The sequence below is a fragment of the Trachymyrmex cornetzi genome, unplaced genomic scaffold (assembly GCF_001594075.2).
Source record: "Trachymyrmex cornetzi isolate Tcor2-1 unplaced genomic scaffold, Tcor1.1 scaffold83, whole genome shotgun sequence".
NCBI classification, from domain to species: domain Eukaryota; kingdom Metazoa; phylum Arthropoda; class Insecta; order Hymenoptera; family Formicidae; genus Trachymyrmex; species Trachymyrmex cornetzi.
The window spans coordinates 754,407-781,703 of NW_017300169.1; the positions used below are offsets into that span (position 1 = coordinate 754,407).

General features: G+C 32.5%; 2 protein-coding genes across 2 annotated transcripts in view; one reads left to right on the forward strand and one right to left on the reverse strand.

Moving 5' to 3' along the window:
- Window positions 1–656: 656 nt before the first annotated feature.
- Window positions 657–5,501, reverse strand: LOC108768757 (uncharacterized). Its single transcript, XM_018519316.1, has 8 exons — window positions 3,940–5,501; window positions 3,694–3,755; window positions 3,431–3,620; window positions 3,206–3,366; window positions 1,493–1,851; window positions 1,300–1,412; window positions 1,028–1,135; window positions 657–944 (listed from the first exon to the last, which is right to left on the reverse strand). Exons 1-8 carry the CDS (start codon window positions 5,499–5,501, stop codon window positions 662–664), a joined length of 2,838 nt encoding a protein of 945 aa, XP_018374818.1. The 3' UTR covers window positions 657–661.
- Window positions 5,502–16,092: 10,591 nt separating this feature from the next.
- Window positions 16,093–27,297, forward strand: part of LOC108768848 (calmodulin) — a 100,878-nt gene continuing 89,673 nt past the window's right edge. Inside the window, exon 1 of the mRNA XM_018519488.1 lies at window positions 16,093–16,909. Within this exon, the coding sequence (XP_018374990.1) occupies window positions 16,907–16,909 (3 nt within the window). The 5' untranslated portion in view covers window positions 16,093–16,906. The remainder of the gene's footprint in view (window positions 16,910–27,297) is intronic.

Consider the following 27,297-nt stretch of genomic DNA (forward strand, 5'->3'; position numbering starts at 1 on the left):
CTCTAGAAACATTGTAAAATCAAAATTAGTACAGTAATTATATCAATTGCTTTAATATTCGTACACAAGCTACCACCGCCATACCATTGACTGAATTTTTTATTTAAACAATATAGTTTATAATTAAACCTTTATTACAAAATGATTAGTACAGTTCTTACTTAAGCAGCACTCTTGAATACATTTTACATAATGCTATGGCAGTTAAGTCTTAGTTGTTACTTAAAAAGTTACCTAAATAACGTCCCTAAATCACGGTCCAAGTTATAAAATATCTCACATGTTAGATACATTAACTTTTATAATATATATGTATAAATATAATAAATATATATAAATATTTTACATTATATATATATAAAAATATGCTATATCATATATAGATGTAACATGTGAAATCTATAAGATATCTCACATTCCAGTGCCTGTAATAGTAAAAAAGTATCAGTCTTCTAAAATATTATATTTACATACTATGACTGCATGTATTTATGATTTCGATAATAAAACATGCAGAGGTCTGAAATCTAAATAAATACAATTATCAACTTCAAAACCTGCTCTAAAATTATTACATACTGATTAAAAATTATACGGGATTTTAAAAATCGCTTATAAAAATTTGAATTATACATTTGATGTTTTTAGCTAGGCGTCATTTTTAATTACTAGCTACGTCATTTTTCTTTGCTATTTTAATTGCTGAAAATTGCTGACCTAAAAGCTTCATTACGTCAGCATGTTTCATATTATTTTTCTCCTTTTTCACTGAGTTATAATTCTGCTTTACATAAAGCGCGAAACCAGTGGGTTCTCTTTTCGGTGTCTGCACTTGCACGGTAGTACCAGATTTCGTTATTTTGTTAATTAACAATTCAAATTTTCCATAACAATAGCCACATCGCTTTTTCTCAATATCCAAGGACTTTGAATGCCTTCCAATACTGCAACAAAGTAAAGATATAACTTTCAGAAATATAACAAAGAATAAAATTAATTTTCATACATCATACAATCAATCCAATACCTGTATCCACAATTTGTGCATTTGTACGTGTATTTAGTTTTAATTTCGTAATTATGACATCGGCGAATTGGTGGCAATTCAGGAAACGTTTTTATTGCTTTAGTAGCCCTATAATATAAAATAAATCATATAAAATTCTGCAAAATGATTACTATAAATGTGCGTTCACTATATAGAATTTTGTAGCAAAATAAAAATTTAAATATATATATATACATATATATGTAAATATATACACACAGGGTATCTGATAATACTGCATCATAACCTACCATCTTGTCCAAAAAACTCCATGACCATCTGAGACATTATCTATTATCCAGCAAGCAGCATGGCACATTTCATGGATCAAAGTATCTCTTAGTCTATCTGGCGTGTCTAAAATCTAAAATAATTTCTTTCAATATGACTGATTGTATTTGAACACACATATGAGAATGAGAAAAAGAAACAAAAAGAGCATACCTTTGTTGCTAATACAATCCTTGAAGATTTATTAATAGTACCACTAATACCTTTCATAAACTTTCGGTTATAACAATATCCAGCAGTTCCTCTCATACGAACGTTCCATTCAATCGACATATCTTGCGGTAACTTATTATCAAACACTTTCTCATTATACAGTTGATACAATTTTTTACATAATTCTTCTTTATTGTTTTTGTAATCCAATCTATATTTTTTTGTATTCGGATGAGCTTCAAACATTGGAATCGTATTTGATAAAGATGCTAAAAAGGTTTTGTATCTTGATACAGACTTAGTCACAGTTGATTCAAATTTAGGTGCTACTTTAGATGGTAATTGTCTTTTGGCAACTTCTAAAAATTATATATTATAAAATTATTGTATACAGGTTTTGTTACCAATAATATTCCATTTTAAGGTTCCTAAGTAGTCATCATCTTATTGAATCATGACGTCAGAAGCAAAAAATGATACGTTAATTTTTGTTGTCATTTGTAAATAAAGACAATTTGGATAAAATAAAATGATGACGTGCCTTTTATCACTTTTTACGATTATTTATTGACTGTCAGTGGGGATAAGGATAGTTTTCATCTATTTTTACAATTATTTTAAAGCGATCTCATAATTTCATTTTATCCAAATCTTTATTTACAAATGACACGTAATAAAAATTAATATGCCATTTCTCGCTTCTGACGTTACGATTCAATATGGCCACGGTGACTATTCAGGAACCTAAAGGGGGCATATACACCTAGAGGTGATGAAAAAATAAATTTTTTTTTAATATTTTTAAAGTATAATGTCTTAAGAATGTTTTTGTAAAGTTATAAATTAATCCGGTATAAATAGAGACAAATTCAGAAAAATAGCAATTACACGAAATTATAAACGAGTAAGTTTGAGCGCGTTAAAACGACAGGTAAGCGTGCTTGCGACAGGACGAGTCAAGTTTGCGCAGGTCAAAGAAGGGTCTTCCTCTATTCATTGTATTTATCAATAGCAAGTCTCAGAGTTGATTGTGTAACAGTCTTGTCTGGACAAACAATTGAAAAGTTTGAAACGTTAGCAACAAAAAGTATAAACCGAATGTATTGTAAAACTTTAAACACGTTTTTCTCAAAACGTAGTTTTCAAAACGCATGATCACTGTATCTTAAAACGGCTCGACCGATCGATTTGCAATTTTACACACTTTTTCTACATACTAAAAGCTAGTTTTTGAAGTAGCATTTTTTCCTACGATGCTTAATTTTTTTTTTCGTAACCAAAAATGAGAAAACTTTTTTTGTGAAAAATCGTTATGTTAACTTTGACCAGCTGCCATTTTATTCAAACGCAATATTTTAAAAACGGCTACGTCAAGCACAAGATCTATGTTTCATTTCTTTAAAACTTGTTTCATTTTTTGCTTTCAAACGAGTCTTGTGCGAGTAGCAATGGTCAAACCCCGTTTTATGAAACATGACCTACGAAAATTTGAATAGCAACTCCATTTTATATTATTTTTAAATAAAATTTTAATGACAAATAAAGAAAAATATCACCTTTACAATGGAACAAACCCGACTTCTCTATCTCTATCCGTTTTTCCATAAAAAAATTCGCAAAATTAGACCTCGTTTTGATCCGTCTAGATGTATATGCTCTCTTAAGATTAATTTTTATTTCTAATTTAAACAAATTTTATCGTGCATCCCGTACCTTTATCACGTACGTGTTTCGGTGGTATATAATCTCCAGGATCAAATTCGCTCGTATTAGAACTTTCATCATCACTAAATGACAATGTTCTCTGCACATTTTTTATTCTTCTGGATTCATCATCTTCATCTTCAGTATCCGTATCACATATAGTCTGAAGTCTATATCCAAAATGTAATATTTAATTAAGTTCAATATCTCTATTACAATAAATAATAAGTATACCGTTTAATTGATGCTGGTATGGATTTGGTTGTGCTACTTGTAAAAATAGGATTTATAGGATTTGTTACTGCACTGTGATATATACTTCCACTATCATTACTTGATAATGATTCATCATTGATAAAATCATCCATTTCTTTTTGTTTTCGTTGAATATTCCTTCCTCGATTTGGTTTAATGTTATTTTCAACTAAAACATACAATTTTTTTTAAAGAAAATTATCAAAATAGGTTTCAAAATAAAATAGAACATAATTTCTTACTCGAGTCAGATTTATCCGAATCCGAAATTATTGTACAATGCTGATTCCTTGATACAGGTTTCCTGTGATAAAAAATATATAATTTATTAGATATACGATGGTAGTTCGATAAGTCTATTTTTAACTTCTTTTTGAAAATTTGACTTATTTTTTAACATAGTCTTCTTTTAAAAAGTCACTCTCATATCACTAACTATCGTATCATGTATTCATATTAAATAATATAATAGAAACGTATATATTTACCGTTCTGTTTGGATAATTTTATTTATTGGTTGATCAGATGGTTTTCGTGATTTAGTTGTTGAAAGTAATGCATTAGCTTTATCTCTCCATGATGTACCATACACTTTATCTAAAATATTAGCACAGTTCATTACAGTCTTACTTGCACATGTATTTACCGAGGAAGCTTTCTTCTCAGTTTGCGCTTTTGGTAAAAGCCTTGGTTTATTGTCTGGTGTGTAGAGTTTAGAATTATTCTTAGATTTTTTAAAATATTGGTCCATTGTAGTTTGTCCCTTCAAGAATGAATGGACCATTTTGTCAGAATTTACTATTGTCTTTTGCTTCCCGTCAGTTTGCGTTTTGTTAATTTTTCCTCTGTTGTTTGGAGTTTCATAGTTCTGCTCCAATCTTTCTAGACTGTTGTTTGCAGAATTACTGTTTCTAGTACTTGGGGGTACGGTATTGAAAGAGCAATCACTCTGATTGTGAGAATCAGAAAAATTTGTCGAAAGCCATTCCTTGATTTGTTTTTGTCTCCTTTCAGACAGAGGTCTATAGGAATTCATTACCCTTGATATGTCGATGTGTGACTTGGATGGTTCAGGTAAATCTGTTCGTGAAATATCATTCTTTAAACTGCTATCAATAACATCAGAATTATCACCAGGATGCTGTACTTTTCTATTATAACTAGGTGATATAGCTGGATGCACTGCATCTTCATCTATATCTGTACTCTCATCAATTATTACATTATTCTTTTTGCTCTCCCTAGGAGAATCATACATGACTTGCGTGCGCTTTATATTATTTAAAATTTTATATGTGTCTTTCTTTGTAAGTTTGACTTTTCCTGTACTAATTTGCTTTGGAGTACTATAAATTGGATGTTTACAAAGAACATTGGGACTGCCATTATGTACATTATAGCTCAATTTAGTTACTTTATTTGTCTTTTCAGTGTTATATTTTTTTCTTAATTTCGAATTTATTTCTTGTTGTGTACTTAATGTAGGACTTCTGTAATCAACGTGTTTCTTAGATTTAAAGAATTTTTTAGATTTATTTACTTGATCTCTATCATCGCTCACACCACTGCTGACAGTGGTTTTGTCATTAGTTAAAGAATCAGAAGTTAGTAAAGCATTAAATAATCTATCAGCAGTTGAGATATCGTTGGAAATTAATGATGACTCAGTAAGTGCCTTATTAACTTGTGTAATAATTTTACTTGCAGACTTTTCCTTTGAAAATTTATCATCAGCTCTGATACAATTCCATAATAAATCAGGTTCCTTTTCTTGTTCATTCTTGGAAGAAATATCCAAGAAATATAATTTTTGGTGTTCCTTACTTTTAACATTAGAATTAGATTCCCATTTTGATTTGTAAGGACGTTCAGGAGACAAGCTGTAACTGGAGTCACTGATCACAATAACATCATCCTCATCTTTCGTCTTGTTTGCAACAAAACGTTGCGGAGAAGAGTCTTCGGTACTTTCAGTAGAATCTTCAGAAAGTCGTAACTTAAAGTTTTGCGAACCACACGCCGAGCTCTCCGGATACCAATTAGACATCATTCTCGATATTCTCTATTATTTTTTCCTTTCGCTGTAAATTAATGTCACTTTTTTTTACGAAAGCCACTTTGGAGTTTTCCACGGCTATGGTCTTCAATCAAAGAAAATTATTAAAAACAGCGCAGAGAGGAAAGGAACAATATCAACATATAGCTTCACAACACGTGAGATTTTGATTTAAAAATTAAAGAAAAGGAAGGATAGAGTTTATTTACATTACACTTTCACGTTTATTATATCGTTCGTACAGGTTGTACAGCGTTCCAGTAAGATTCTCCGTCGATTTCTGTCATAAAAGCGATAATATTGTTACATAGAGATCATAATCACGTTCGTCCACGTGCACGCCTTTAAATAAACAGAAAACAGGATCAACTTTCAAAATCTGCCAGCAGTCCGTTAAATTAGTGCTGCCAACAAAACGGGCATCAACGTCCATTTTTGAGCTCCGAGAACTACGTACCACGTCCTTTTTCTGACACTGTCGATAAAATCGTATCTATATATCCTGCACAGGATAGAAGCGTACGTGCCGACTATCCATATGGAGGATCAGTAAAATTTTAAGGTATTTTTTCAAAAATAAAAATATAGAATATTTTAAAATTTATATATATATAGAATATATCAACAGAATATTAAAAAATTTATATACATATATATATATATATATAAAATTCTAAAAAAGATGTAAACTTTCTCGGTATTTCTAAAAAGTGTTCCAATCTGCATAAAATTCTAAGGAAAGTTTTCACTATATATTAATTATTATTAGGTTGTGTTATCCCAGATAGGTTATCGATAGATATTATTTTCTTTACCAGAAGAAAAAATGAATCAATTAAATTCATTGCGCTAGAAGGCGTTAGAGGGCGCTATTATACTAATTTTGTGAATTTCGGTATTTTTCAGGTCAGAGCGTCAGTCAACTATATGCATTCTTTTGCGTTTATTGTTAGAGTGAACGTTCTTTTGTTAGAATGACCTTATTGTTTAGAGTAACAAGTGATCATCCATTCATTAACTTGATTGTAAACAATCGGGCCTAATAGGTATGTACTATATAATTGTATTTTTTTTAATGACAACATATTAAGTCCGTTGGCGTTGCTTGAAATCCCCAAAACGAAATTCATATTTGGGCGTTAAAAAGAGAGAAAGCAAAGATGCTGAGCGCACACACACACACACACACACAAGCAACGCGAATAGATCTATTACTCCCAGGAGAAATGAGATATTTTTGAATTTTTCATAATAAAAAAAACTAGTGTTTTTTTCTGCAGGGATGACGAATCCGTTTTTGGGATTTTAGCGAATCCGCGGATCCGAGCACAATATTTGTCAGCTGTGGGTAATAAACAGTCATGGAAAATTAAAAATACAATTAATTCTTAGCACACGCGATGACTTTTTGATTATTTACTATACGCTATGTGTTGTTCGCGTCTCGGATTAATTTGTATTATTTTTACAAGTTACATACAAAAATTATTAAGTGGTTCTTTATACATATTCTTTAACATCTTTAGTATAAAATATATTTATAAAGTTATATATTAAAAATAAGAAAAAAATAGAAATCATTATTTAGTCAGGTTTCCTAGTATTTCAAAGAAAAGAAACGTGCAAGACACAAATGGCCTAATTGTGTGTACTAAAAGATATAAGAAAAATTAGAGTATTTATTTAGAAATAAAAAATATATGCATTTCACATATAGAACAAGATAGCAGAAAGTTCATTTTTAATTCATATCTCTTAATTAAAAAGTGAGGATATTTATATGGTTTAATTTTTAATATAAAATATTTCAAAGATTTCAACACAAACAAAATATAAATACATATTTTTAAAAATATCATATAATTTCTTTCGCTTCAAAGAGCTCATTTTTACAAAAATATTAATTTGAGAAATAGCTTCAATTTTCCTTTCCAAATGAATATTCTTTAATTTTCTCATATGTTACGCAATTTTTTATCGTATTTACGAATTATACATTTTATATCTAGAACTATACCATCCCAGTTGATGTGAACTCTTACGGTAGTTCCATCCAAATACGAATGTCATTTGTAGAAGCTATTCAAAAGTTTTCTGATCCAATACAAGATACCAACCTGCTAGCGATAATTCTAATTCGGAAGCCTCCCAAAATGTCTGTCAAACGAGAACGAAACTTAATCAGGAGCCCATCTATCGTATTATTCGCACAAAGCAGACCTCGGATTGGATTATCTATTCGCGTTTCCCGCCACACATTATGTACTCTCGGCAGTATAATGCTCATGATGTGCGGGTGTAGCCGCAACAGGAGATTATAGCGTATCCACGATTAACCGTATGACCCTGATTCCACGATATTTTGCACCGTGCATCCTTGTAACGCGCCGCGCTGTAAATTATCTAGACCACCGAACCACGAAGATTGAATTTCGTGGAAGCCCGCGGTATAGAAAGAAAATCTGGAATGTCCTGTAATTCGAGTAAATTATACTCGCATCGGCCTCGGGAATCGAAATACGGTCAACGTGAATATACTAAATGCTTTGCAACATCTTTTGATTAATCGATTAGCAAAATTCTTCTTGACTGGTCAATCAATAAAAAATACTTTCATTTGTAGCGAGACTGTCAATTTCACAAGAAGAATCTACAGCACGCTGAAGTATTTCAGTAAACACTGTTGGAAAATTTGTATGAAAGTTGACACATTTCACAGTCCACTCAAATTTTTGTGCTTAACGCAGGACGAATATGTCAGAAAATAACACACACAGATATTATATAAAATTAACACAAAAAAAGTAATACTGATATAATTTGTAAGAAAATTGTGGAAACATATATTCTTTCCAGTGAAATTAATATTTATGATATATTAAATTAATATATTTTTATTCATTTGTTTTAGAATTTATGTTTTAAAATATCTTATTTTTATGTTATTTTGACACTAATAAAATGTTGAATATCAATTCAACATAAACTATTTAAATAACATAATCACATGTGTTAAATTAACTTAAATATGTAAAAAATTTAATACAGCATTTTAACAAGAAGCTCAACAATAACAAGTAGACCGTTTCTAAAATAAATATAAAATGTTTTTTACTGTGCGCACTGATTTATAGGCGAAGCGCGTACATTTCATGATGACCTTAAAGCGTAATGAGTTATACGTTACAACTTGCGTCCTGTTCGTTAGCGACTGCTAAGGGCATTTTTATCAAAGAGTGTGAAGAGATAAATCATCCGGTACGTTGATTATTCAATTTCGACGGTTATTTTGACTATTTTAACGAATAGCGACGGAAAATGCACCACTTAGTGCTCCATTTGGATCGAATTGCTTTCGTTCTTCACGTAAATTCGAAATTGATCGTATCACTGCGGCAAGCGGTAGCATTTATTCGGTTATTAAGCGTAGGTTAATCTTTTTAGGGCGATATATTGAATGTAATATGGACCTTGCACGATCAATAATAGTGATCAGTAATATCGAATCAGTAATACTAACAGTAAGCACTGGAAAAATAGTCTGGTTACATTAATTGGAATTCTAGTTGAACATGGACAAATCAAAATTTTCTGGTTGAATCTGTGATTTTGAGATAACTATTCTCATTTTATGATCAGAATCTTCTGATTCATTTATTTTTAATCAGAAATTTTTCTCAATGCATCAATAATTTTACAACCTTACACAAAATCAATATTATTGATAATATTTCAGCTCCGTTTTTTGTACATTATGGATCTTATACGCAATCAATGGCTGTGTTCAGAAGAGAAAATTTCTCATTCAGCGCTTAGTGATTTTTGCTTTAATATGATTGATTCTTGCTCTTATTGTTAGTTCGCTGAATCTAAGTGTAGGAACCAATCATGCGTTAAAGAATAGTTAAGCATTGACTAATAAGTTTTCTCTGCTAAACACCTAAACCGCAGTAATACTTTTAGTTTCAACGAATACTGACAATAATATTGACAGTAATTCGGATTTCTTTATGGAAAAAATGGTTGAGTAATTTTTACAACACTAATAAAAATGTTCTAGCTATTTTTTTTCAAACTTGTGACAAATTTTGTTTGTCTAAAAATAAAAATATCAAAAGTGTAAAGTAAAAAGTATATTATAATTATAGTAAATCCACATTCAAGTGATTATTACCTTACACCTCTCTCTCTTCCCATCAAGTAAATCATAGGTACTATTCTCAAGACTGTAAGTACGAACAATTCTTAAAATTTATTTTACAAAATGTAAAAATTATCTTACAGTATGGCTCTATATGACGATTGCTCATTTATCAGAAAAGTAAAATGATTTTACATAAGTGGGTCCTCACAAGAACCTGCTAATCCACATTTACTAGAATTCTAGCGCATATTAGTTTACATTTTTCTAATTATTTCTCGAGCATCAATATCGTTAAGTACGTATATGATAGAAGATATTAATACCAAAGAATGAAGAAATTCGGTTCATTATCACTATTCTACATTAATTCATCAATATTAACCACACACGGTAAATAATTATATTGTTAGTATTTGTTGGTACTGACAGTAAGGCTCCTTTTATTATTGAATGTCCCTGTAAAAGTTCCAGGAGGGGGCGGGGGAGAAATTATAGCAATTAGATTTAGCTAAGATTGAAAAGTATTAATGAAGTTTGAGGCTATTCACTGTACGAGTCACTATACTATTCACTAGGCGAGTCGCTATACGAATGGAGACCTGCGTCACGCTGGATGTTGCAAGAATGTGAGATATCAGCGACGCTTATAAATTGAAAGGCAACATGAAGCTTTTCTACTGATTTATGACCTCCTTTGGTTTTCTTCTTTCTCGTCTATAAAACTTGTAACACAAAGCTCGGCATAATAGAAGCAATGATTACGCGGAAGATGTCTAAGAAGGAACTTTCCGGATAGAAAAACGCAAATAAAAAGTGTGGAACGTATATTCTTTATGCATGTTTTTCGGAGAAAAATATAAATGCGAAAGTAGAGCGCATTTACTCGATATTAAACATTGCTCGCTAATTAAAGCATATTTAATTTTTCAATAATTAAACAACAAAGTGTTTATAACTCGCAATAGCTTTCGTTTCGAGAAATTAATGGAAATTAATAACGATTTCAATACTTGGTGATATTGCTGCGTTGATAAAAAAGCGATACAAAATTAGTCATTTTTTAATTACCAGTTTTTCAGTAATAAGAAATATCAGCAATATTTCTTCAATTCTGAGAGTTGGGAATGTAAGGTAAACGTTCCAATGACCGGACATATATTTGTATTTGAACATTTACACAAAACTTTATATATTTAAATTATTGTTAATCTCTCTCTCTCAAATACTTTTTAAAATATAATATTATAATTTGATTGAAGGAATATACAGAATAAAAGCCTAATTACAAAATCATAATTTTAATGAAAATTAAAATAACTTGCTACTTTTTTATTATACACAAATAGGCACAGTATCAAATGAATTTATGTAATGTCTTTAAGAAGTTACATGTTACAATTAATACTTCTCTATTACGATCAATCACTATATAAAAAAGTTAATCTCCGGAAAAAGGACCTAAATAGAATTGTGCCTTTATTCCGCCGATCCCTTCATTGACTGATGTGAAGTTGGAACTCTATTTTAAAAAAATCGATATTTTATACACAGTTCCGTTTGCACCTACAATAGTTCTACAGTTCCTACTAAGTTTTAACAATAGTTCCGCTAATTTAGCTAAAAAAAAAAAAATTTTATAAATGGGGTGCAAACTTCGCGTGGCACCCCAAGTATCGCAAAAATTAATTTTTATCACGAAATTCTAAAGTTCTCGAAGAGTTCTACAGTTCCTGATAGGTTTCAGCGATAGTTCCGGCTTCTAAGTATTTTTAAACAATTTCTTAATGTCAGAGTCAGCACCGCACCACAAGAATAAAGTACCACGTAACGCTGGTTCCCGCGGACTTTTTGCTATTTTCCTACAATTCTACAATAGTTCTAACGCTTTCTGTAGGTTTTGCACAGAGTTCTGGCCTCTATATACGTATTTTTAAACAATTTTTTAATGTCAGAGCCAGCACCCCACTACAAGAATAAAGTACCACGTAACAGTTCCCGCCGACTTTTTGCTATTTTCCTATTGTTTTGCTGTAGGTACTTTACTCTTGTAGTGGGGTGCTGGCTCTGACATTAAAAAATTGTTTAAAAATATGTAGAGGCCAGAACTCTGTGCAAAACCTACAGAAAGCGTTAGAACTATTGTAGAACTGTAGTAAAATAGCAAAAAGTTGGCGAGAACTGACCGTTACGCGATACTTTACTCTTGTGGTGGAGAGTGCTGGCTCTCACTTAAAAAAATTGTTTAAAAATACTTAGAGGCCGGAACTGTCGCTGAAACCTATCGGGAACTGTAGAACTCTTCGAGAACTTTAGAATTTCGTGATAAAAATTAATTTTTGCGATACTTGGGGTGCCACGCGAAGTTGGCACCCCATTTATAAAAAAATTTTTTTTAGCTACATCAGCGGAACTGTTGTTAAAACTTAGCAGGAACTGTAGAACTATTGTGGGTGCAAACGGAACTGTGTATAAAATATCGATTTTCTCAAAATGGGGTGCCAACTTCACACCGGCCTTCTTTGTAATATTTAAATACAACTAAATTACAATACCGTAATAAAAAAAGCATTTGAGATAATAACAAATTTTGTGTAAGTGTCCGAACATAGGTACATGTTCGGTCATTTGGACATTTTGGACATTTCTAAAATTCGAAATTGAAATAATATTTTAATTAGGATAGTGAATATGCAATTTCTACTTTATTTCCTTTCATGAATTAAAACGTTTTTTTAAATTGAAATGTTCGTAGCACTATTTCATTTGTATCATGTCTATGCGTTAAAAAAAAAAAATTTGGTAATAATTCGATAGAGCAAAGTTTCAGATTTAAAAACTTGTTTTTTTAATTGCGATACGATGATGTTTAAAACGGTGATTAAATGAGCAATCAATGTCAAAATGCTTTTTTTTAATCCACGATAATTCAATAACAAAAAATCTTGGGATTATTTAAAAAAAATGATTTTGAAACGAAAAATTTAAGCTTTTATGTCATGGAAAGTTGAAAATTTTCGTAAGTTTTTTTGTGCACCAAAACAGGCCCACAGAATTAGAAAAAAATTTCCCATTTTGTTCAGCTTGTAATTTTCTATATGTAAAAATTATCAAACTTAAAAGAAATTCAAAAGATATATAGTGACCTTTCGAAAGTAGAGATTTTAAACTTTAAAATCTTTTTCTTAGATGTTAATTTCGTTCATTTTAACGAAGTTACAGCTGCTTAAATTTTAAAGTTCGTAATGCTATGAACGTTTGTTCCAACCAAATACTTTTTTAATTATAATGTATTATTTAAAACTATGTCATGAGTTTTCAAAATTCAAACATTACAACTCGAGTATAAATTGTATCCTTTATTACAGTTGTAATCAGTACTTTTCCATATAAGCAAATTAGCTGCAAAAATTTTTTTACAAAGTACATTATTTCTTTTTATTATTAAAGAATTCTTAATTTTTATACTTGGATCATTTTTCTATTAACGTAGCGATATTGTAACTTTAAATTTGAATCTTTCAAAACTATTTTATTTTGGAGACAATAGTAATTTAAAACAAATTTTGTTTGCTCAATTAATTAAAAAAAATTCATTTTTTCTTTCTGTCGTAGAAGATTCTGTCGCGTTTCTTATATTGCGGCTTGAATTGTGCTTTTCGTAGAGAGAATTATTTGGATAAGGTTAATCAGCAAAGTGTCATTAGCGACAAGAGATTCGCAAAAACCGCATACTGCGCGAATTGGCTGGTCGTTAGTGCGCCGCGATTTTTCCGCGATGAATTCGCGAAGGAAGTTGTGCAAGCACGATGAGGAAGGTCGACCGGCCATTGTTGAAGAGCGGTCGAGAGCTGAGCCATTCTTGACATTAAACGTGATTTGACGCGGGGTTTCTCGAAAGAAACGGGACGTGCGCACCGTGCCGATATAGCCACGACGTCGTTGATAAAAGCGGCCCGCGTGTTAGAAAACAATGCCAATACGGATAATGACGGCCGCCCACGTGAGTGTTGCGGTAAATATGGACAGGACGCGATGATGGAAACAAAGAAATATTCTCCACAAAAGCTTTTAGACACTTGGAAATTATAAGAACCCTACCCAAATGTAGATTCGCCGGATCTTCGTTCATCGCGCAAATAATTTATATGATAATAATTATTAATAATAATCACATATAAATAGTTCATAATTTATATGACGTCCCAAGAAATGCGAACTTTACATCAGTTTGGGTTTTCAATTCATTTCATTCAACTCTAGAACGATATTAAATGATATAGTGTTGCTTGATACGTAAATTTTATGTTCTAGGAAGTCGCTCCTAATTAATATAAAACACAATATTTTTATACATTTCACATTCTTAACTCTTTATTATCCCGTAGGATGTCTAAAACACTCCCATCTTATAAATTTGCTAAACGTATGAATGCTATTTAAACGCATTATTATTATACATATTTAGTGTAAATTATTTCAATTTAAAATTATTTCTTTTTTATTTATCTTTATCTAAGGGTATAGAATATTATCAATTTTTATTAATCGTAAGTTATCAAAGAGAACAATAAAAATTGAAATATAATGTTAGCGTGTCAGAAATATCCCATACGAGTAATTACGTTAAAAGCAATATTAAGTGAAATAGACCCAGAAGCGTTTATGAAAAATCACGTATATCAATGTAAGGCCGATGGCAAAATATTTATAATTTAGACTTTTATAAACACAAATAATTCAATTATTAACTAAAAAAGAAAGAAAGAATAAGTAGACTGTCCAATTCAATCTTGAAATAATTAATGTGTATAGTCTCTCGAATGTCTTTTAAACACTGTAGTATACAATTGCATATTTTATTCTTGCTATGCATCATCGCATCAGTCAGAGTACCGAGTTTTTCTCATATTCACATATCGGTTTTTTTACACGTGCAGTATGTGATGGTTATTCTGTTCTTTTTATAGTTGCTCGTTTTATAGTACATTTTCTTGCTGACCACTGAAGACAGACTATGTCTTAAACCATTTGCATGTCAAATGTACGATAGCGTTCTAGGTTTAACGTTTTCTTGTGGTCGGTCTTAGGTTGATTTTCAGTACACCCAATATAGCCGGTCGCTAACGAAGGTGATATCCTCGAGGTTGTCTAAGGAAGTTGATTTCTGCAGAAATGCGTTAATTGCCAGCTTTAACTGACGGTTTGATAACGCTCGATTTCGGCCGGTCGCCAATAATTGCTCGAAATCCTTTAGCCTCTAAACTAACAAGAATGTTCGGCCTACTTAACAGGGATATCACCCTTAACAGCAAATTTACAAATCGAGGATTATTTTAGGCTGATAGGATAAAGGACTTAACAGGGAGAAAGCCCACAGGGCGGATCAATTCGAGGAAAAAATATATATTTGGCTATATTTCTTTTTCTCGGAACACATACAGCGGAACTAACGATCGATTGGCGACATATCGGAAACGCCAATTTTAACGTGTTTGGCAAACTGATGCGTTCTCGCGAATAAAAGCTCGATGGATTATTTCTATATGCACAAAGTATTGCTCGCATAACAGTTCCGCAAAATCTTTCAGTCTTTCGATTTCACGGCGATTTCTCGTGCTTCGCTTCTCTTCGCGAAACGAAAAACCATGGATTCCATTCAGTCAAATTTAATCAATAATTTCACGCACCAATGCCCGAAGGTCGTAACGGTTTATCAATTTGAAAATCAAACGCGAGATCACGTGGCAATCTAGATAAATCAAATTCATTCTAACGTTTTTCGTTTTCCCGCGGAAATAACATCGACGGTATCTACCTGAACGGTTTTTCTGTATCATGTCAGATTCATGAGGGTATCAATTCCCCGATAACATCTACAAAAACATCCATCGACCTAGCCAACCTGTAACACACGTAAACCTTTTGGATATCACGGGGAAGATGGAGAGAGACGGAGAGAAGAAAAAAATAAAGTGGGAGAAGGAGGGGATGCAAAAATGCGGAACGTCGGAATAACCGGAGTCGTATTGGGCGCGAAATGCGAGGTTTACCAGCAACTAGTGGCGTCGAAACTCCGAATCTCCAAGCCCCTGAGAGGACTCTACAACCCTCCTGTAACCCACCTTGCGCCCCTTCTTCATCGAACAGAGATGGAGATAAAGATATAGAAAGACAGAAAAAGAGAGAAAGGGAGAAAGGGGGGGGGAGAGAGATAGAAGATTTCGTTCCCCCATTTTCCATGAGAGAATCCTCCCTCTCACGTCTCGTATCCGCCACCCTCTCTTTCTCTCTCTCTCTCTTTCCCTATCGCTCCCTCTTTCTCCCCCCTTCCATATCTCGCACGCCGCGTTCCTCTCGCGCGCTCGCGCGTTCTTCGGCCTCTGGAGCGAGTCGCAGCATCCGTTGGACCGTTCCGGACTTCAGTCCACGTCGAGAACGCGCCACTGTCGGGACCTCTAGGAGTGAAAGCCATCCGGAAGCTCGCGGCCGACGTCGCGTGCACGACATTATCGTCACTCTATATCGGAATCCACCGGTAATTCATCGTTCAAAACTATGACATCGTGATCTCTCGGACAAGGGATATCTGAAGATAAAGAGAAAAAAGCGAGAGTCGTTCACAAAAGCCTCATCGTTGCGCATCACGTGTATTAGCGTACTAAATCTTACGGATAACAATTATCCGAGAGCGACGCGCGAGCACAAATTTTTCGTGCCGGTTAATCTACCGTTAATACAAATAGTTGATCAACTCTGATACCAGTCTTGCTTCGTTTGGTACCGCGCGAAGTGCGGTTGAATCCAGAGAAGTCGTGAAGTTCCCGCAAGATACAAAGGTTGGCACGGGGTTAGCCGGCCTACAGTTCATCAGCGGGTGTTTCTGTACAAAGTTCTCCATCCGATAACGAGACGTGACGAATCCCGCTGGATGCCCTAAGGGCTCGAGACGTCGCCTCCGGGCCAGCCGGTCACCGGTTCTGATGCCGACACGTGCTGAGCGCGATCGTTGAGGGTGCGGCGGTGCGCAGCGGAAGAGCAGAGCCACGAGGGCCCGCCGGAAGAGCTGAAGAAGAGGGATCTCGGGCCGGGCGACTGCCTGGAGTTGTTGCCCAGTCCCGGCGAGGGGGCGGACATCGGGCCCGGATGCTCGCGAAAACAAGACGCCGGAAGCGCTGCCACGTTGGAAGGGAAAATATTGACGGCCGTCAACAAGTTCCTTACAACGTCCCCTTTGGTTAACAAGGTCAAGTTGCTAATGGTGAGTCTTACTCTCTTGTTCTTATCTCTCTCCTCTTTATGCCTTTCTCTTTCTCTCTCTACCTCCTCTTCGTCTCTCTGTCTCTCTCTCTCTCTCTCTCTCTCTCTCTCTCTCTCTCTCTCTCTCTCTCTCTCTCATCTCTCATAGACACATACCGAGAATGTCCGCGCGGCCACTGACTCGGCCCCCGTCTAGTTTCCCGCTTTCTCAACGTAGGAGGACATATATGCTTCGACTTCGCTTTGAATGCAGTTAGTTCGCAGTTGTCGCACGGCACTCGTCGCGATTGTACCTTTCCGCCTCTGGGAAGTTTCAGGGTAATGATGTTCGCCGTTACTGCGAGGAAGGTACAAGATATCGACATGATTCCGATTTCTGATTGACGGGGAAAATTGGTTTTTGAAGTTTAGTTTCATCCGCGTCAGTTTCCTCCCCGCGCGAAAGAACGTGAGCTAAATTTCTAATATAATTAAGAAATGGAACACTCTGAATCATCGCGCTGGACGACGCTTGGATTACCTTTCGCGAGTTTTGTCTCTCGGGTGTGTTCATAAAAACCGAAATTGTCGCTTGCAATATAATACAACTAGTAGTGTACAGGGTGTTCCCCAATTTTCTGTATGTTTCGGCAGTATGTTCTATGAGCTGAAACAAAAAAATGTCATAGATCTTTATAAACATTTTATTAAAAAGTTATAAGAAAAATACATATAACACGTGTAAAAACAAAATTTTACGTAAGTTTGCATTTAAATTACCGTCCTTTAATACAAACTTGATTGGATGTAATTTTGAATTTATAATTTTTTTTTGCTAGGGTAGAGGAAATAACTTTTCTATGATTTCCTCTATCCTCACAAAAAAAGATGATAAATTCAAAATTACATCGATGTCAAGCTTATACTGACATGAGCAGACGGCAATTTGAAATGCAAACTTATGTAAAAATGTTTTTACATATTTCATATTTTTGTTGTAACACTAAAAAAAGAAATGTTTAATTTTAAAATATTAAAATGTTTTATTTTTGTCTCCATTTTTAAAAAATTTAAAGACGTTTTAGTTTTACATTTTTTCAATAAATAAAGCACTATGTATTTGGATTTAAAACACTAAACTAAAACGTTTAAAATTGAAATATCTTTTATTATTAACATTTGTTTTGCAAAAATATTTTAAACATAAACATTTTAAACACTGCACTTTTTATAGGGTGAAAGCATTTAAAGACCTATGGTTATATATTTTTTTTTATTTCAGCTCATAGAACATACTATCAGAGTTTGTACGGAAAATCAAGATCACTGTTTATATATAATACAACAAAATTATAATAATTTTGTTAAAATTATTATATACATAAATATTATATATATATATATATATACTATACATATATATTATTTTTTGTTACAATTGACAGTAATAATTAACGAATGCTAAACATCTAGTCGCATACATTCTATTAATCTTATTTACCGACACGTGAGCATGATAAAGCTTAGCACGCGACTGATAATTAGAATTCCTTACTTAGTTAACATTGTACATAATTTACGTTTATTCATCGACATTTTGCTTCGGAAGCTTAACTATTCCTGCTTCTCATCGTCGTGGAGAGCTTGGCAGGTCATGAAGCATAATTGTCAATCCACTTTGAACCACTGATCGTATCGACGTGGTATCGTCACTCGAATGTTTGTCATCCAATACCTATTTATTTTACAACGATGGGATTTAATTTTAGAAACTCTTCCCACGGGAACGAAAACTCCTTGAATCCAGACAGAAGTGCCACGAGTATTGTAATTTATCGTGATATAAATTCGATGAAATTTGTGAACGAAATAATTATTTAGAAATTACTTAATGTTCTTCCAGCGTTTCATTAATTTCTGGATGTTGATTATCTCAATTAGAATTCTAATAGATTTAACCAAAAATCTGATAAATTTAATCAGAATTCTGGATAATTTATTTTTCACCAGAATTCCAATGAATTCATCCAAACATTTTTCTCCGTGAATGATTGCGCATAGGATAATTAAGAAATGACGTAGATAATAGGGAGTTTTTGCAATACCGTTTATCCAGATACGGTGAATGCTAAGATCAGGTTATCTTCTTCTTAACAACTAATTAAGAAAAGAATAACGTGACTAGCGTTCACTGTATCTTGATTCACGTTATTGCAAAAACTCCCTAATATATCACAGTTGGCGCAGCGGGGATAACTTACGAAATAATTGTATCAATTACGCGTAAAACTTTTCAACTTTGACCAACTTTTGTGAATTAACTTGCGTTTCGGTAGAACACACTATTATTTGCAACGGTGCGCTTGCGAGCAAACAATAATTGCTAGGATAACTCCTGGAAGAAAAGGATTATGGTCCCGAGCGACTACGGAATGTATTCTCGGAAATTGGAGATACGCCTCTGTACATTATGATTGTATCCTCCGCTATTTGCGTTATACCTTCTGTCTTCGCGAAAGATTTTCTTTCCAAATTTTCTACGTTTTTTGTGCTTGAAAGCGCTTTAGGTAAATCCGAAGAAATTTCCTAGTTTAATTTGGGATCAACCATCGAACTACTTAGCATCAGAAAAGACACTTAACTTTTAACATTTATGTTAATATATACCATTCCACTTTTCGTTAATAATTTACTTACCGAATTTCGAGGAACTTCGAATGCACACCTGCGCTCATACTTCGTTAGACGCTTTCAAAGGATAAAGTTGTTTCCCGCTATGAGCGAAGCGATCCGTAAAAATGTCTTAATTGGCAGAATTGTCCTTTGTACAATGGAAGACAAAATATTTAGTTAACTATGTACATATAGAATGTCAGAATATTATTCATTTTTTTCGATTTTAAATATATACGAATTTTTGATTCTATATATATATATATATATATATATAACGCTGAAAGTCATAATTGAAACGTTACGCAAATGTTACGAATGAGATTTCCACTCCATTTTTTATTTACGACGTGTGCGCACGTCACGCTGAAATAATGTGCAATTAACTACGTTCCTGCGTATTCGTTTACACGCAATTATGCCGCCGACGATCAGTGATGCGTGATACGCGTGCTTGCGTGTGTCTCCCACCATGCCATTGTAATCCGAAATGAAAGCCCGGGTTGCATGAGCCAGGTATGCCCTTTTTTTCGATAAATCAATTATCCATTCATAATAGTCTATTGATTGAGCCAGATATAACTAAGTAATGAACGTGGATGGAAAAGAGGATAAAATTGGTGGTACAGATTGCGATGCCATGTATAAAGGTAAAAAGAAAATCTTTATGTGTCATACAAAACACGCTCATTTCTCACCCTCGTTGTTGATACACAATCAAAATATTAGGGTGTATCCATGGAATCGCAAAATGCAAACAGGAATATGAATACACGTAAAAAATGATTTTACTGAAGTACCTACCTAAAAAATTATAACCATGTAGATACAGATTTGAAAATAATTGTGTTGGAGTATCAAATTTATAATTATGTAAAACGCTTAATACGGTTGCTTGAATGTCAAAACTTTCAGCGTTGCTCATCATGCTTGAGTTTTTTACATAATTAATTATTTTGATGGTTCATGAACGAATTCAGAAGAGGATTTAGGATGTTCAATCCCCTTTCTAAATTTTGGTAACGATAGCAGAACACGCTCGTTTCTTACCTTCATTATTGATATACAACCAAAATATTAGGGTGTATCCATGGAATCGCAAAACACGAAGAGGGATAAATATACGAAAAAAATAGTTTTACTGAAGTATCTAAAAATTTAACTGGATAACAGATTTGGAAATAATTTTGTTGGCTTGTCAAAATAATTATATAAGACGTTTAATCTGGTTGCTTGAATGTTTATTAAAAATTTTTTATAGCTTTAGCTCATTTTATAACATAGCTCATTATGCTTGAGTTTTCTACATAATTATTTTAATGATCCCTGAGCGTATCCAGGGAATTAAGGATTTGGAATATTTAACTACTTAAATTCTCTCTCTCTCTGCAATACAATGCAAAACGCGTTTTTTATCCTCGTTATTAATACAATTAAAATATTAAGGTATATTCATGAAATCGCAAAACGCGAAGAGAGATAGATATATGAAAAGAATGGTTTGGCTGAAGTATCCAAAAATTTGTGATTAGATCTAAAAATAATTTTGTTGGATTATAAATAATTATATGAGATATTCAATTTGCAGATTGCTTAAATATTTACTAAAAACTTTTCACAACATTGCTCATCATGCTTGAGTCTTCTATATAATTGTTTTGATGGTCCATGAGTGTATCCAGAGAAAGGTTTAGAATGTTCAATCCTCTCCCCCTGAAAATTTAGTAACACAATGGTAGAAGATTATCCGAATGGCATAGTTTTGATGTTAAGTCACAGCGATATTACTGTGAATCCTGAAGATGTATTAATTCGCTTTGGAAAAAAGATCGTCGCATAATTTAATTTTGTAAATTTTATTAAATAATCTCTTCTTTGCTTTATTCATTATTCCTCTTTTTCTTTTTATTGAACTTTTGCTTATATAATATATTACATTTTTAATAATATCTAGCAATGTTTCTCTCATACAGGAGATCTTTTTACGTTCTTTTCTGAACTTTTTTTTAAATTTTTTTCCTAAAAAAATGATGAATATTTTGTATACATATAATAATAGTAAAAATAGCAATATTAAAGAACTACACATTTCGTTTTTAATCACTGTATGTGGCTATACTTTTTTTAGGAAAAAAAAGTTATGTATCATTTACAAATTTAATATTTTTTCTATTCGGAATAAAAAATAAGAAGACATTCTAAATTCTAAAATATAAAAAAAAAGAATTCATTAACGTAACAAATCGCTGCTCTGTACTAATAGAATTGAATTAACATCCCCAAATCCTACATCCGTGTGACGATCCAAAATTATCTTCAGATCTGTATCTATCTACACAGAGAAAATAATTTACTTGTACTCGAAACTATTTATGTTTATTTCATTGAAATAATTTAATTTTGATTTTGAATTTAAACTTATAATCTTATTCTCTGTGTAAATATCTAAATTTTTAGATATTTCGTTAAAATCATTCTTTTCGTGTAATCGACCCCAAGATTCACAAATCTAACAGCAATACCATGTCCAAATGTATAACGAAAACTTGATAGTCTTTCTGTCAGAAAGATGTGCATTTCCGTTGGTTGCCGGCGAAGTGGTAGCTGTCAGCATTATGTCAGACGAACGAGCATATCTCCCGAGAACGATCGCGTGACCACTGCATTAGAATCAAGTCTCGGGAGTGCTCTTCACGCGAGCATCATTCAGGTTTTTGCGTACAAGCGTGGAAGAGATATTCCAAATGTTTCGGGCATACGCCGAAATAAGATCGCCGTTTGCCGCGCATTAGCATTAACCGCGAGATCATTACTGCGAACGCGTCGATTAGAGAGTTCAAAGTGAGAGTGGCTCGGCCGATACTTGCCTGTGGTGACAGGGCCTCGAATGTCCGCCGCTCGATGTAACGGAATGCTCTTTCGCATCCTCTCCTAGAAATGTTTAATTAACCTTAATTAAAGTAGCGAAGTGAATTAACGCGTGCATGTAGCTTTCGATATACATACAGGCGCGTTCGCCTGCTATTGTTCGACATCACTGAAATGCATCATCTGTATTCCCGTACAAATTAAGGATTTACTTTTCGATGATAAATCATTGTGTAAAAGTGCAGATATAAAAGAATGAATAAAGGATCATTTATGCTGACCGTAAATTGTTAACTTATTACCGTAATCTGTAAAGTTTAACACAATAATTACAATATTTTCGTTCCTAATGACTTACCGGATGCGTGTAACTTATGTCATAAAATGAACTCAAACTTAACTTTTACGGCAAGTGGCAACTCATAAATCTGCGTAAATCATTGTATTGAACTTATTGATTACATCATAAGTTAACAACTTATGTGGCTGGCAAATAATTCTTGAAATAAAGAATAACGATTTCAACCTATCAGAAACTGTGTATTCCGGTGTATCCGATTTCTAATAGGTTGAAATCGTTATTCTTTATTTTTTATTCTTTCTATTGTATCTGGACTCTTATACAACGATTTATCATCGAGAAGTTTTCTTCTCTAATTATTTTCTTCGTGAGTTACATCTAAGAGACGTCAAAGCGAAACTCGTGTGGTTCGTTACGTCTCAACTCAGAAAGAATGATTTTGTTGAAGTATGTATAAAAATTTAGCTAGATACAGATCTCAAAATAATTGTGTTGCAACACCAAAATAATTATGTAACACGCTCAGACTAGTTGCTAGAATGTCAAAACTTTTTGCAGCATTGCTCATCACGCTTGAGATTCTTCCATAATTATTTTGATGATTCGACAAAATTATTTTCAGATCTGTATCTAGCGCAATTTTTAGTACTTCAGTGAAATTGTTTCTTTTGTGAAGATTTTTGGCAAAATTAAAAAAATTTCTCACACATGCAGAATCACTCCTGGCTTTTTATTTCAATATTGAGATTTATAGAAAGTTAATTCTGTTATATGTTTTTAGCTGGAAATGGCATGTAATTATGTATACAAAAGAAAGTTTTGATAAAGGATCTACAAATTTAGCTAGAAATAGACCTAAAAATAATTTTATTGGACATCAAAATAATTATATAGGAAGTTTAAAATTATGGCTAGATGTCAAAAGTTTTTGTAACATTGCTCATCATGCTTAAGCGTTCAATATTATATATAGTTTCATAATTATTTTGATGGTCTAACAAAATTATTTTCAAATCTGTATTCAGCTAAATTTCCAGATACTCCATTAAACCGTTCTTTCCATGTATCAAAGCTGCATATGCATCTATATAATTCAATAATAAGATGAATTAGAGAACACGAGCTTTTCCATATAAGATTTTCATCATTTATAAAAATAGTTAAAACTCATATTCGCGGTAAATAGTAAAAATTCCATATTTGCATGTTGATTACATTTTGCTGGAAAAACATAAAAATACGGAGAGGAGAGAGAAATATATATAATAATCAAAGCTAGATACAAAAATTAGATATAACGAGAAAATAAAACATATTTTACCTTTCATTGTTTTTTATTTATTGTATTTATTTTAAATATTTCATATTTCTTTTTCATTTCTCACTTGTTATTTTCCCTCTTTATTTACTCTATTTTAAAATAAAAAGAGAGAGAGAGATATTTTCCAATTTTAAGAAACATTTGTTTTTCAGGAAATATATAACGTCTCTATACTTTGCCTTTCTTTATACGTCACGCTGATGCTTTACAGAATCTTTATTCACTAAATTCCTCACAAATAAACGAATTCTATGCTTGCGAACGTGTGAGAACAGGTATCAAATCGTGAGAAGGAATGTGTGAATATGGAATTTCTGTTATACTCACCCAGTGGATTCGAATAAAATCCGGGGTCCAATAAAATCTTCCAATCTGACATCCCACAACTAAACCATATTGGCGTCAATTATTTCAGTACGAAATATTTACATGTGATAATATTTTCATATGTTTTTTAGAGGTGTCAGCTTCTATACACTGTTAAATTCAAATTTAGTGAAATATATTAACTAATAAAATATGTTTTTGGTTAATATAACTAAAATATTTAGGAAAATAAATATTACTTTTGTTATATTAAACCCTTCAAACCTTGTCAGATATTATAATCTGCACCAAATTTAAAGACATTATCCGTTGAAATTATTTAATTCTATTGACAATTGAAATTAGATTTATTATATATGTATAATAATGTATATGTTGGAAAAATAATTAAAATTTTGGAAAAAAATAAATTGTTTAGTATGAATTGCTTATTAAAGTGCCCTTGTGAATTAAATTAAAAGATAAGAATCTTGAAATAGAATGAATTAAAAAAGTTCTTTTTTAACATCGTTCCAATAAAATTCAGGTCTGAATGGATTAATCAAATATTCAATTAGCATTATTTCACTGAACATTTGGTAATTAACTATTATCAAATTCTTTTTTTAATGTATTAATTATTTCTATAGATCGCCACTGCTCCTAACCAATATGACATCAATTTAACCAATTAAACAATGGAATCAAATAGTTTAACTTAAGAAAATATATTATATTATTTAAGAAAATGTATTACATTTGATTTAAGTTTAATTTATTATTTACTAAGTGCGCATGCGTTAATATGTATAATGATCATTATTTATACTTTGAAACTAACTACAGAAATTAATTTATTTACATTTGCGCAGAAGTTAAAAATAAAAACACGTTATTTAACTTAATGGATTGTGTTACCATTGTTCCTTTGATATCTAGCAGTTACATACGCCATATATGCATGTATGTCGCGATGTTATTCGGACTACCGCACCACTTCACAGAGAAGACAAAGTTTCTTCGTAGAAATTCCACATTTCCCGACACATTTTGGCGACACCAACCAGAGACCGACACACACGCACATGTGCATACGCGTGCGTGCCGGGCGTTGAAGGCACGACGCGCTGAAGCGGAAAAGGCAACCGGTCCAAGCATTGTCCCCCGGGGGCGAGTCTACGACTTTTGCGAGGGTGCCATACCCCGAGTGCCTTTATCGTGCGACGTTACGTTCCACTCGGGCAGACGGGAAATTCCGGCCGAGAATTCGTTGTCGTGCGACGAGACAAATAGGCGGAGACACGGTGCAGATACGACCGGCGACCGGGAACACCGGCGCTAAATACCGTCTGCGGAGTCAATTGTGATAGGGTTTACCGATGTACAGATAGTTCCCGATAGGTCATTTGCCGTGCCGCGGGAGACGCATCGCGATTTACGACCAAACACGAATTCGCGATCGGAGGTCTGCATAGTTTAAAAGATTAATTACTAATAAATTAATACGACTCATGATATTAAACATTAAGGGGGCAAATATGAGTATTGTGCGATAATTGATGCGCGAATAAAGCACAGTTGGAAAATTTGTGTTAAATTTAACACATTTCACGTGTCCCAAATAATTCTTTCAAATTTTTGTATTAATTTAATACAAGATGAATGTGTTAGGAAATAATACAAATACAATATTATGTAAAAAATTAACACTAACGTAACACTGACGAAATTTGTATACAATTATATTTTTTCATTAAAATTAACATTTACAAAATGTTAAACTAACACGTTTCACTCATTTATCTTAGAATTTGTTTTAAAAATTATTACTTTTATATTATTTGTTTATAATATTTGTTTATATTATTTGGTTATAATTTGTTTATAATTTGTTTATTTGTTTATATTTACTTATAAATTATTATATTAATATCAACAAATGTTGAATATCAATTTAACATAAAATATTCGAATAACTCAATTAAGTTATATGTTAAAATAACATTCGGATATATTAAAAATTTTTTAATACAAAATTTTAGCAAGAACTTGAGTGGATTGTTTCTAACAGGAATGTATTTTCTGTAAATAAAACACGATTAATTAATTGGAAGTATAAATATAAAGTATTTAATAGTGATATGTTCGATTCCTCTTGGAATCATCCTTAATTACAATTAATGTTTCAATGATGACATTCCTCTAACAAGGTTCTTTATTCTCTGGGTCCACATTGACGGGACGTTAATAATATCTTAATTTTAAATACTAATTGTAAACTGAGGATGACTCCAAGAAAAAACATTCTATTATTAATCTTTAAGTAGATAGGTGATTTAATGATACGCAAGTTGGTAGATGAGAGATGCTCAGAACATCCTCAAAAAGTTTTAATTTTATAGTTATACTTTTTACTTTTTATATTATATTATAGTTAAATTTATGTTAATATTACTCTTGTAATATAAAAGAATGTAAGAATAATGAACTTTAAAACTTCTAGGCAATACTTTTTATCTTTCTTCTTCAGAACAAGATTTATTTTTAAAAGAATTATACCTGGTATTGTGGCGATCTTATCCACTTAAAGATAAAATGATTTATATGTTTACATCTAATTAATTGTGTATTATTTTATTCAAGTACCAATTACCGCTAGGGTTTTGCCAAAATCGGCGACATGTCGCCTATTACGCGACTTCAGGTGCAATATTGGCAGATAAATTTTAGCTAATGGTGACTTTAATTATAAGTTTGCAATATTCAAATTTCACGTAACCGACGTAACAAGCTAATATAATATAGCCTAGTGTAAATAGTTTTGGGCTATTTTGTCGCCACATTGGCGATACAAGTGTAGCCAGTGCAGCGTGGTGCAATGCAAAAGTCGCCTAAAATCTAGTTAAAGCTGATTACTGTGCTGTACAAATATGTACTGTTC

What these genes read in the sequence shown, in the direction of transcription:
- LOC108768757 (XM_018519316.1), bottom strand. Translation starts at nt 5,501, where the DNA reads ATGATGTCTAATTGGTATCCGGAGAGCTCGGCGTGTGGTTCGCAAAAC. An exon ending in TTCGGATAAATCTGACTCGA is followed by an intron (nt 3,621 to 3,693) that starts GTAAGAAATTAT and finishes TGTATGTTTTAG; the next exon opens with TTGAAAATAACATTAAACCA. An exon ending in ATACCAGCATCAATTAAACG is followed by an intron (nt 3,367 to 3,430) that starts GTATACTTATTA and finishes TTTTGGATATAG; the next exon opens with ACTTCAGACTATATGTGATA.